At 40.6% G+C, this 12,500-nt stretch overlaps 3 protein-coding genes across 5 annotated transcripts in view; all 3 read right to left on the bottom strand.

Annotated features, from left to right (window-relative positions):
* Positions 1–852, bottom strand: part of LOC137976282 (kyphoscoliosis peptidase-like) — a 27,600-nt gene extending 26,748 nt beyond the window's left edge. For both annotated transcript variants that reach the window (XM_068823580.1, XM_068823578.1), the window contains exon 1: positions 560–852. The gene's annotated coding sequence lies outside the window, so the exon portion shown is untranslated. The remainder of the gene's footprint in view (positions 1–559) is intronic.
* Positions 853–7,522: 6,670 nt separating this feature from the next.
* On the bottom strand, positions 7,523–9,076 carry LOC137976762 (F-box/LRR-repeat protein fbxl-1-like). Its single transcript, XM_068824107.1, has one exon. It carries the CDS (start codon positions 9,074–9,076, stop codon positions 7,523–7,525), a length of 1,554 nt encoding a protein of 517 aa, XP_068680208.1.
* Positions 9,077–11,235: 2,159 nt separating this feature from the next.
* The window catches only part of LOC137977764 (solute carrier family 15 member 4-like), a 13,341-nt gene continuing 12,076 nt past the window's right edge, over positions 11,236–12,500 (bottom strand). The window contains exon 5 of one of the 2 annotated variants that reach the window (XM_068825094.1): positions 11,236–11,938. In XM_068825094.1, coding sequence (XP_068681195.1) covers positions 11,607–11,938 — 332 coding nt within the window. In that variant the 3' untranslated portion in view covers positions 11,236–11,606. The remainder of the gene's footprint in view (positions 11,939–12,500) is intronic. The other variant, XM_068825095.1, reaches the window with a different exon arrangement.

Raw genomic sequence — 12,500 nt, forward strand, 5'->3', positions numbered from 1 at the left:
ATGATGTTGCTTAACTATTTAACTAAAGTTGAAAGTGAATTTGCTTTCGCTTTTAATTTTTTTTAAATTGAATTTTTTGGTTGACGGTCAAGAGAGTCCAGCTGGATCCAGTCCAGCTTTTATAATATGTCACGGTTAAATTTTGTTAGTGCTATTAAACAGCTGAAACAAACAAACCTGTCAGTTGATGTTTGATGCGCTAATGACCTTCTTGAAAAGTTTGCATTTCTCTCCAGCTTTCAGACTTCTCTAATTTCCTTCTCCCGAACGTGACAAAGAAAATAGGAAACTTCTGCTCGCGCGCCAGTGTTATTCTATTTTAAGTCGGCTTTACAAGAAAGTTCCCGAAATACTAAATTGTGTCGTACACCTATGCATTGCCGGTTGTCATTATTTAAACCTGTTTGAGATTCTTTTGAATCTGAAAAACGCTATTGAGCTGTAATTCGGTTGCTCCCGCTTTTGTTCTTAACAGTGAAAGACGTTTGCAAGGCTCACCTTTGCTTCCGATTTCTTTTCTTTTTCTACACATTCGTAAAATTGGTTTCTTAGCACTTACCTTCGCTTGGCTTTACTTCAGACTTGTAAACTCTTCGCTATGTTTTCGTGAACATGAATACTGTAGCTTGGAAGGACATGAACCAGGCTACGAAACGGTCCTGGCCACGGGTCACTACACTCGCTTTGACCTGAATACCGGCCGACATCGACCATGAAAAAAATGTTGTATAAATCAAATTTATACAATGTCTCTCTCTCTCTCTCTGTTTTCGTTTCTTGTTTCCGCTTTGGTTCAGGGTTTTGTTTTAGAAACCCTTGAAGAGATTTCTGTTGATGACCACCCCCCTTCAATCGTGATGTATCAGTGTCCCGATTATTTATCTCTTGTAACAAAATACTCGGTCATATTTCAAATATTTGGCTGATATGTATTACAGATCATATATAATTCTTGTTAAGGAAAAGCTGTCCAAAATTGTGTCAAAGACACTTCTCTTGGGAACGTTTCACAGGTTCAAAACAATCCACACTGCTGGGGTAGATTATCTTTCACCGTTTTAAGACGAACGACTCTTTTTCCGCTGTGCTTCATGTGTGAATATAATTGGTACAAAAGGCTTCGATATCAGATATGTTGTCTCGCACAGTGGAAAAACTGGCAAGAGGAAAGCTCGTTGGCTGGAAACGGACTTTTTAAAGCATGGTCGGTTTTTTTGAGGAAGCTTATAGGTGCCATCCGAATTGTAAAAATCTGGCAACTAAGTTGTGAAAATCCGACATCCGGGAGGGGGGGGGGGGGGGGCAAGAGAGGCCGGGCATAGGCGGGGGATTTGAACTCAGATCAGTCTTTCTGTTCGAATGCCCGGCCCCAGGAAAGTCATCCTGGGTCAAAAGAGTGCAAATTCCCCAACCCCATCTTCCTCCCAAAAATGCATAAGTAAAAAAGAACAGCAGAAATCGGGACAGAAAACGATACATCTTATTTTTTAAAAGGTAACAAAGCAATGATTTCAAAATGTAACATCTGTTATAATGGAAAATTGTCATGTAGTTCCATAGTTCATCTGGAAAGTATATTAAAATTTTAAGGACTGTCTCAACTGATACTACTAAACAAGACAGTTCAACAGGGAAATTCTGGTATCTTTTCATGAACTGTTATGCTACTTTTGTTTACTTGAATTGCCATCCTTTTATAGCTCATGGTCCTTCTTTATATTTAATCACTAAGACAACAAATATTACAGCTATAAAAACTCAGTTTCTAAAACGTTTCCGCTTTTAAACTTTAAACTATGCCCTAAAGGACTGACTAAAAATAGAACCACTTACTTTGTGAAGGAAAAAAGAATGTGATATGTTACTTAAATTGTAAACAGGAACAACGGAAATAAAATATTAAACTTCGTATAAAAGAGAGAAATATTCAAAAAGCTCCATAAGAGGACTTATGATGTGACAAATAGTGAGCCGATAAAAATGAAATTCAGTATTTCGGTCTCGTTTTTAGTATTATATAAGCTTGCTTGGAAACAAAATTCACTGCACACAAGGTGAATATAGATTAATTTAGGTCATTTAGAGTTTCAGTCCATCGTAGAGAATCGGTTTGCTTCTAGTGACTTCTGGGTAATTCCAAAATGGCGGTACTATTTTTCAAGTTGAGAAACTAAATATTTTAAGCAAGAGCCGATACAACGTAGATTTGATTTGATTTTAGTGGTCGGTACAAATCAAATCAAATCAAATCAAATCTACGTTGTATCGGCTCTTGCTTAAAATATTTAGTTTCTCAACTTGAAATAACGCCGATCAGATCAAGCCACTGATCCAACGTACACCGACAGGAAAATTGTCCACGGTTGCTTGCTTCAAAACTCCACTATTTTTCAGTCTTTCTCGGTCGTTCAAGTTGGCGAGCAGCCAAGATCGCGTCAGTGGACCCCACGCTTCCTAACGGTTAAAGTCAAAAGTCCCGACCCCCGGAACTCAACGAATGATCAAAAGTCCCTACCACGGGCAGACTTGTAACGTCAAATCCCCCTCCTATGCCCGGCTTCCTCCCCCCCAGCCCCCAGCGGCTTAAAATTGATAGCTGCATAAAACTGGCAGACCAGGATCTTACAGCAATCTGAAAGCGTTAAATACCTTGATGTATACATTGACAGTCACTTGACACGAATGGAATGACCATATTGAAGACATTTGTTACAAAATAAACAAAAATATCAATATTATGATTAAGTTTAACCGCTTACTAACCGAGCGCGAGGGCCGTACTGGGGAATATTGGCCCGATGTCGTGGCAGTACGGGCCGGGCGCGGCGAGGTCCGTACTGTCGCGACTGGGGGCCAATACTCTCCAGTACGGCTCGAGCAAGTGAGGTTAGTAAGTTGTTTCATGGCATTGTTTCTTTGACAAAAGGTGGTCAAGCTCGGACGCAAGGAAGCTTTCAATTTTCTCATTTTCATACTGTTAGCTTCCATACAGCGGAGAAGAGTGTTCATTTAACAATTATCCTTCGAAATCGCGCGGAATATCGCTTGATACTTAGCCGACTCAGGCTAAAAAGAAGTGCTAGCCCAAATACGAAAACTGAGTACTAAAAAATCACCCTTAAATATGTAGAAACGTATTCCTCATCTAATGCAGCAGCACAAGATCCCGATGAAAGGGCAACTATACTGAAAGCAACCGAACAGGAGACAGACCGACCTAGAATTCGCTTTTTGCATTAATAAGACAATGGATATCCAGTTCACTGAAGCATCTATCACCGCTGCCAAAAAAATTAAGTTTTGTTGTGAAACTAAATATTTCGAGCAAGAGCCGATACGACGATATTCAAGTCCCTCCCAGGGGTTTTAGGGAACAAGGGAACACGGTGGAGAACAGGGGACAATGACAAAATATCCTAGGGAACAAGGGAACCAAAACAATTTTAGCGATCAAAAAGCTGGGAACGAGGTTAGAAGTAATTTCGGAAACAAGGGAACACAAGCAAATTTTTAAAGGGAACAAGAGAACAAGGACACCCCACTGGGAGGGACTCATATTTCGGCTGGCCAAACCAGCCTTCTTCAGAATAGGGCAGTTACATCTAATTTGAATTCAAATACTAAAAGAGTAAGGGAAAAAAATAGCAGAAGATACTGGAAATAATAAACTGAAATCTAATATGTTTCTTCGCGGATATTTAGACCGTTGGGATCAATTGTCCTGCCTTTTGAAATTGAAATGACTTTCCTGGTCTTCTGGATTGAGTCTCTATTGGAAAATATTTTTTCCATAGGAATTAATTGCATGTTGTTAGAAATTTTGTGGGGAGAAAAGAGAAAATATTTGGTGTTGGGGTTATCTAAAGTGCGGCGGTGATCATTGAAGCTCTCCTTCAAACGTCGCTTTTTTTTTTGTTGTTGTGATTATGAAAACAAAAGCTCTCCGAGAGGAACTGGATCGGTTTCCTTCTGCCCTGCTTGAAAACGTCGATTGAAAGGTTAGGGTTGCAGCTCACCGTTTCTGACTTTCACCATGGCTGAAACAACTCAAAACTTTACTAATGCTAACACTAGACCTAAAAAATAATTTTTAAGCCTAAGGTTAGTAATTTTTTGAAAATTTGGGTTGTTTCAGCAATAGTAAAAAGGATGACCTGCAACGTCACACACTATGCGTCATGATGTCTTGGACGACTTGGCTCAGTTCGGTGGTCGAGCATCGGACTCAGCACCGTGGGCCCCGTCTCACAATAGGACAATCACATGACTTTTGGAGGGCATATAGTTTATTTGTGGCCTGAGTAGCATCGTTAGGGAGTTTAAGAAACGACGACGGCTACGACTCCGACAACGCCAAAAAGCAGTTACGTAATATTATTGGTTAAAAGAACCAAAATGATCGTGACGCATTTTTGAACAATTCTCTCCCGTACTCGTCAAAACTACCACGTGAAATGACCAAATTTAAGGTTTTGACGACAACGTGGACAAACTACAGTGAATCTTTCAGTCTCACTCTTTACTTCAAATCCGCGTCCATACCAATCCAGTTATAGGACACTTTGCCCATATTGTATATTATAAACAAGATGGAATGATTATGAAATGCTTAAAATAGCTCAAACCTATATTTTGAAGTGATGTTTTCGTCGCCGTAGCCGTCGCGGTTTCTTAAACTCCCTAATTGCGCCAGAGCGGAGCGAGGGTGCAAATGAGACACTGTATCTCTTTGTATGAGATCTCTGTATCTCTTCTGTATGAGACACTGTATCTCTTTCTCTGAGGAGAAAGTGCTGCCTTTGTAATTACAACCGCAAATGGTTAGACTTTCAAGTCTTCTCGGATGAGGACTATACACCGTAGGCCCCGTCTCACAACGCTTCAATGTTCATAAAATCTGTGGGACGTTAAATATCGCACACACTAGTCGAAAAGAGTAGGGCATGTAGTTCCCGTTGTTGTGGTCTGGCCTTTCCTTCAGCAATATGGTCGGCTTGGCGTAATCTTCTGAATGGACTACTGATCGATGAGACCACATAACAGCAAAACAGACAGTAGTCAAATTGAAGGAGTCCAAGTGCTGAAACTGGTAAACTAAACTTTTGTAATTGGACTGAGATGAAAAGTGACTTCTTGATCATTCGAATCAACCTAAAACGCAACTTTTTGTGAAAATTGCCATTTTGCAGCCCTTTGAGCTACAAAATTGTGCTTACAGTTCATAATACAAACCTAAATCTATTTCCAAACAAGACGCCTGGTGGCGTTTGCGGGGGATGCTGGTGTTTGTGTAAAATGTGAAGGTTGGTGATCCTTGAAGCCTATTGAGAGTCACAAGGGACGTGGTTCGCGCTCATCGACGGTTTTGTGGCTGTTGATCGACAAAAGCGATTTTTCAAAAGGAGACACTGCCTTCTTGGGGCGTTAGTAGCTTCGCTCATCTCTCACACACTGCGCCCCCCTCCCCCCCCCCCCCCACCCCCCACTTATCAATGTTGCTAGCAATACCAAATCATGCGGAAACTTGAACGGTCAACATTGAAAGGGGGAGAGGGAGGGTGGGTACTGAAAGGTAGAAAAGGTGTTTTTTAACGGGAGTGTCTCAACATTTTTGCAACTTGTTGTAGCTCTTAGAGCAGACGAAGATCACTTGAAGGATCTTTTTTCTGTGAATTCAGTCTGAGAAAGCAGTAATTCGAAAAAAGGACTGAAGTGGTGTGTGTATTGGGAAGACCTTTCGCGCGAAAATAAAAAAAGACATGCATGCGTGACGGGCACGTGGTAACATGACGCAGCTAACTTCACTCATCGCTTTGTTTCCCTAGATTTATAGTGAAGGCATTAAAACTCAGCAGGTGACCTGGTATTGTGGCTGTCCGTGATGACATGTGCGTTGTTCAACGAGTAACCTCAGTTGAAAGAACAAATTCAATCCGCGGAAGGGAGTACATTATTGTCTTTTATTTAAAGGTAAAGGTAGCCGGACTGATGCAAGAAAATCCGTATTGGGGTGTTTTAGAAAGCAAGACGAGAATGTGGAACGAGGAACAAACCGCGAGTCCAATTTCCTTGTTTAGAATCAATAGTATCGCCTATAGTTACAAGTCAGGAAAAAGCCACTCAATGCATCCGATTACCGTGCTGGTGGTCGAGGAGAAAGACTAGTGTTGCCTTTGTAATGACATCCCCAACCAAATGTTTAGACTTACAAGTTTTCTCGGATAAAGACTACGGTATATAAACCGTACGCACTGTATCACAACCCTTACTCATAAACTCTGTGGGGCGTTAAAGATCCCACACACTATTCGAAAAGAGTAGGGTACAGACTTCCTGGTGTTGCGGTCTGGTCTGAATTCTCCAGCAAAATATGGCCGGCTTGGCAGTGTTGTTTCATAAAGGTCAGGAGAGGATGAAAGGAGAGAACCCATCCCCATGCCACATGATGATTTTTTTTAAAATCTATTTTAAGGACGTTCGCGCCAATTGTTTCTGCGCATCCTTACTGCGCACGCAAATTCACACGCCACGTCATTAACGAGCGCGCGCGCTAAGTAATAAAATAAGAGATGATCGGGCAAAAGGCCATTGCTATAGCTTTGCCTGGATTTAACGGTCCTGGACGTTCGGTGACCCCTATTTTTCTTTCCAGAAACGGATTTTATTTACAATTATCTCCACGTTGTCCAAATATGAACAAAAAATCAATGTGGGAAGTTAAAAAAATTTCAAGATTTCTGCCCACGGGACATCAAATCCTGCCATCTTGCGGCTGCAAGGCGCGTGAAACTGTGGTCGCTAAATGCGAACTTGATCTTTAAGGAACCTCACCAGTTGACTAAATTCACTTAGTAAGTCCACTTAAACAATATTCGGCAGAGAAGATTTCACTTCAAAGATTTAATTGCAATATATTTGGGTTTACAGACACTGGCCTTATTCGCTAACGAAGCCCGATTTTGTCCCATTTAGGGTGTTTTTTCCGGGCATGATCTATCCAAAACGAAGTCGGTGACCCCCCATTTTTTTTACATTTCTGACATAACAAACTCATCATCTTACAGTGGTAAAAGTTTCAGAAAAAAATCAATGTTGAAAAAATTTCGTGCGAACGTCCTTAAGCTTCGCGTCATGCTATGAAAGTTATTTTGGTTTCGTGCCCTTGGTCGCGCAGCCAATGATAACCAATCAGGTGTCTAGCTTAAAATAGCAGTGCATCATGCACGATCACGGACTAAATTTAGATTGAAAAATTTGGAAGAGGCCCATGTATGGTGGATGTGTTCCTTCCCCTCATCCAGGCTTATGGTGTATGAGGCCGCGTAAGCAAAAACTGTCCCCTCTGACTTATAGCTGTGACAGCTATATGTCAAAGGGGACTTTGCCGAGTGCTGGAGCATGTACTAGATGTAGAGTGTTCCTTTTAGTGGGTTATTTCCCTTACCAGACCAAGCGACATAAAATTTTAGGTCATAAGTTATTCACGTGCAATTCCAATGAGCGAGCTGTTAACATTCAGATTTTATTCATAAGCATTTTCAATCCAGAATCTTCTATTTCTTTGTACCTCGTATACGAAGGGACCCCTCCATGGATCGTCAACTGTACTAGTTTCCTTATCATAAACAAACCTATCAAAACAGTAACTTGGGGGAGGGGTGACAGTCCTTGGTGTTGGAAACAGCATTGTGGGTTTGATGAGGCGTATTTCTTGGCGTTTGGTCTGCATTTGGGCATCCGCTGCCATCACAAGAATATCTGCATTTCCACCAAACGAGCAGATGCGTGCGAGATTTTTGCAGTTTCGCAGTAAGTTGACGAAGCCGTTTGTGATGGTTTCACACTCATGATCTCGATAGCCAGACAGTTGCAATGCTTCCAGTTTGTGGTTGTAGGATGCGAGATAGTTAAGGATCATTTCCAAACCAAAGCCATCTGGGCGGATCGGAGATGGACCAGGTCGCCAATTGTAAGGAAAGTCATCCATTCCAGAGATCCCAAATCTCTTCAATTGTGATAAAGATCGTAGACACTGCTCTAAACATGTAGCAGTTTGTAGAGCTATACCTACGAGAAAACACGAAATATTTGGACAATTCTGGGCGACTTTACAGATCAACTTTTCGTTCTCCAGAGTAGTTTCAAATCCGTCGTCGAGGCTCAGAACCTCGAGGGATTGAAAACGCGTCATCGCTGTTAAAATCCTTTGCGAGATCGCAGAACTCTCGGTACAGTTACTTAAGTTGATATATTTGGAGTCAACAAGGTTTGCAAATACGTTTTCAAGACCAGTCGCCGAAAGGAAGTAACAACATGAAAAGTCAATTTCTGTCAAGGATGAATTTGCCCAATCACACTGGATCAAGGAATCATCGGAGACTCTTGTAAACGCTAAAGAAAGCGTTTTTAACATCTTACACCCACGTAAGAGAATTGGTAAATTGTACCCTCTGATCTTGAAGCATTTGTCAAGAAGAAGCGATTCTAAATTAGGACAATTCTCGCCCATTATTTCTAGGTCCTTATCGGTAACTTCAACGCAACGTGTCAAATCAAGCAAGCGCATTTTGTTCATCTTTTTTAGAATCTTGCTGTCCCAAAAAGAGCCAATTGTTTCGTCCAGGGCCAGGATTTCAAGATTCGGAGTGCAACGTAGTAGGCGAACAACAAAAGCTGCATTTCCACGCAGCAAGCGCGCATCCAACGTTGTGAGATTTTTGAAAACGTGCAAGCGAAAGCGCCTCCTTCGTCGAGCAAAGTAACACTTTTGAAGAGAAAGTTCTTTGAGGTGAATACATGTGCCAGATAATGTGACCATAATCTCCGGTGTCAGGCTGCATTTATTTAAGTTCATTCGACTCAGGTGAGAGCGACACTTTGAGGTGATTATCTCTTTGATTCGTTTATCATCCCTGCCAATCAGCTGGATATGTCGCCATAGCGTACCATCATTGCTGATCCTTTTCCAACGTTGGTTCACCTGACCAACTTTGGCGAGTTCGTGACAAGGCAAGAGGCTGAAAATACTTAGTAGAACGCTGTCTGGGATGTGGTCAAAGTTGCTCTCACCAAACATTTTGTATAGCTGACTAAAATGTTTCATTTAAGCAACGTCACAACCGCCGCCTTTATTAGCGCGTGCTCACGTTCTTTGCCTTTATGCATGTAACATCTCACGCGCATTTTCTTTAAGTATGGAAAACTTTCTGGTCCGGGACATTTTTTGTCCTGAGTATCACTTCGATCAATAAAGCCAGAAAATGATTATTTTTTTCCCATCCTTGCCGTTGAACTTTAAGTACTTTTTTAACAAACAGAATTTGAGAACTGTTTGGTTTTGGAAACCCTCTTTGAGCCCAGCAATTCTTTGGCGATTTTGAAAGACAAACGAACTGACCGGTGGTGACAAAACGATAGATGCCAACAACTTCGTCCAAGAGTCTTCTCTCTCGCTGTCACATGAACAAAAGCCCACAGTGGGTGCCTTCGAGCAGGTTCTTCTGTTGTTCTTCTATTTTCTCTCTTTGCTCTTGTTGATATTGTAATACATTTTTCACATTCTTTTCATTTTGGGCTGGGTTGGGTATTCTAGTTTTGAGGGGCGGGTTTTTGGGTTTAAATACCTTGTAGTTGACTTAGTATCCTATTGTATTTAACACCCACCTCAGGGTGAACCTTTAACTAAAATAAAAAATAAATGAAACAAAGTCGCTCATGGTGCCCGATCAGATGATATGAAATTTGGCGAGCCAATCCGAGATTTTATTGCCAAAATAAGAGCCTAGCAGAAAAGCATGCTATTAATGAAGGAGTTGAAGGGGAATGACGGAAAAGATTGCTCTCCTTGGAAGACAACCTCGTTCCCGGAACTTATCCCTTCGGCGGAAAAGCCCTGGGAACGAGATGCGTCATTGATGTAGCTTACGGATTGTCAAGTTTTTAAAATGAGTTGCTTCACCATGTTTTTCTGTATTTTTGAGACACTATGTTGAAATAAACTTTACTTGAGCTCATTTTCATTCAAGGCTACCAGTTTGTTCTTATTAGACATTACCTGTATGTTAGCTTAACCCTTAACACTGTTACTGTGAACTGTGTTTTAAAAAACACCTTTTGATACTTGTGTTAACATGTGAGGGCTTTAAATGTTGTGAAACTTCTCCGAGGCGTGCGCAAAATTCTTGATTTGACTGATTAATTAATTTTGTAGACGCGTGCGTTCATTGGTTAATTTTTTTTAGATTTGAAAATTAGGGCACGTGACATCAAGATTGCACGGTTTGCCAGACGTGTTGATGATGTCGATGAACTTTATTCAAATGCAAAGTCACTTTCGATACATTAAAATTCAGCTTGAAAGAGAGGTTAAGAGGACAAAGGTAAAGGAGGGTGGATGATATGTCGATATTTTTCACATTCATTCCAACGTGTCTCTATTATTTTTTTCTCTCCGCCTCGCTATCAAGCTGAATATTTGATATTTCGAAAATGGCCTATTGGGGACAATACATAGAAATCAAAGGAGTTTCCGTTAACGCAAATCAGATCAAACATTGGTTTTTGAGGAGAGGGGAAAACCGGAGTAATCGTAGAAAAACCACTCGGGGCAGAGAAGAGAACTAACAAACTCAACCCACATATGACGCCAAGCCCTGGGGCCCGTTTCTCGAAAGTCCCGAAAACTATTCGGGCCCGAAAAGCCATTTGTGAAATTGCCAACCGCTTGTTTTAGAAAGCCGATCTTTTAACATGTTTTCAAGGCAACAAAAAGGAAAATAACTGTGAAGTTTGACGAATTAAATCCTCTCCGTTCTTGAGATACAAAGGGAATTGTGACTCACGTAAATGGTCCGTAAAGTTTCGGGACTTTTGAGAAACGGGCCCCAGGTATCGAATCCCTGGCCGCATTTGTGAGAGGAGAGTGCTCTCTTCACTGCGCCACCCATGTTCCCCGTTTGGTGGTTCAACATATTTTAGAGGACTTGGGAAATGTTCGTTCAGTGTTCAGAATATCGAATCAAAAAATAACCCTAATATATATTTATCTGCTTCTGTGCCTTGGTACAGTCGTCAATGGTGGATGGACGTTCTTACCGATGAGCAACTGTCTTACCAACAACTCCCTTTGCTTTGAACCTTCATGTAGTCATGATTTCACCTCAATATGTTAACAACTCATACATGTAAGCCAAGGACAATGATATTGCTACATTGAAGGAAGTTTGTCTACGTGAATTGGCACAAAATTTGGACGAATTTTAATTTAAAGTTCTTTTAAGAAAAGTGTTTCATCTTCTATCAAAACAATTTGAAGTTAATTGTCTTAGCTCTTTTCCGTCTTTGCCAGTTTAAATGACAATAACTTCTCTACAACTCTTTTACCAAAAAGTTATCGTATAAATATAAGATAAATAAAAACAGTAACTCATTCATTCATTCATTAACAGAGGCAGAGAAAAAAAGTCAGTGGATCTTCGAGGCTACAAACCTGCCCCTCCAACAGGGCCACAAGTCCACAATTCACAAACCAAACACTCTCTAATTTGTCTGCTAAACAAAGGTATCCCAATTTTTACTGTCTAATATAACCTTTACTCTGCGCAGTGTTAATTATCAGAAGATGTTCGTATCACATGAATACTCCTCGTTTTGTTTGAGTGAGCAAATGACAGTTTACATCCCAAAATGAGAATAAGAAATACAATCCAGGTGAAAAACAGAATTCCTGCCAAAACAAAGAAATAGTATGCCAAGTGGCCTTGCAGAACTTTTGTGGTCTTGCTTTTGTCCATGCTGGGAGTCCACGGATCCTTCCCCAATGAACACAGTTCGAACAATCCGCCACCAAGCAAACTGCCAGCTGACTGCACAAAAAAGAACAGACCCATCACAAAACTGTGCATAGTCTTAGGGGCTTCCTTGTACGCAAATTCCAAAGCTGAAAAAAAAAAAAAAAACGAGAGGGATGCTTGAGTTTCTCTTGAGACATCCGCGACTCAAGCTTTCACGAAGCTTGAAGAATTTGAAGATTACCTTGACCAGATAAGTAACAGGAAGTAAACAAGAGTAAATGTAATATTTTTTGAAGTTATGTAAATTTAATATGCAAATCCAATTGCATGAACACATTACCGTTACTACCTTTTTACGAATTAAATGATAGGGAATTTAGCTTCTTTAATAATATCTGGTGTAGGCAACTTCCTGATCTAATGGCGTCCGATCTCTATAATTTGCTACCTAACCCAGATAAAAATGATGAACCTGACCCCGAGTCTACCCCGATATGATGTTTATTAACCCACATTCCGATTATTTCGGTTTATCTAAGGTAAAAAATGAATTAAATAATAGCCAAGGCAAAGGTATTTCCCTCTTTCACTGCAATATAAGAAGTCTAACAAAAAACCTAATAAGTACTTTCTTCTAAACACATTTTAAGATAAAAACGAGGGAAAAAAATTCTACGACGTTTCGATCTGGTTGAGATCATTTTCAAG

Source organism: Montipora foliosa, chromosome 11, assembly GCF_036669935.1.
Source record: "Montipora foliosa isolate CH-2021 chromosome 11, ASM3666993v2, whole genome shotgun sequence".
Classification (NCBI taxonomy): Eukaryota; Metazoa; Cnidaria; class Anthozoa; order Scleractinia; family Acroporidae; genus Montipora; species Montipora foliosa.

What these genes read in the sequence shown, in the direction of transcription:
- LOC137976762 (XM_068824107.1), bottom strand. Translation starts at nt 9,076, where the DNA reads ATGTTTGGTGAGAGCAACTTTGACCACATCCCAGACAGCGTTCTACTA.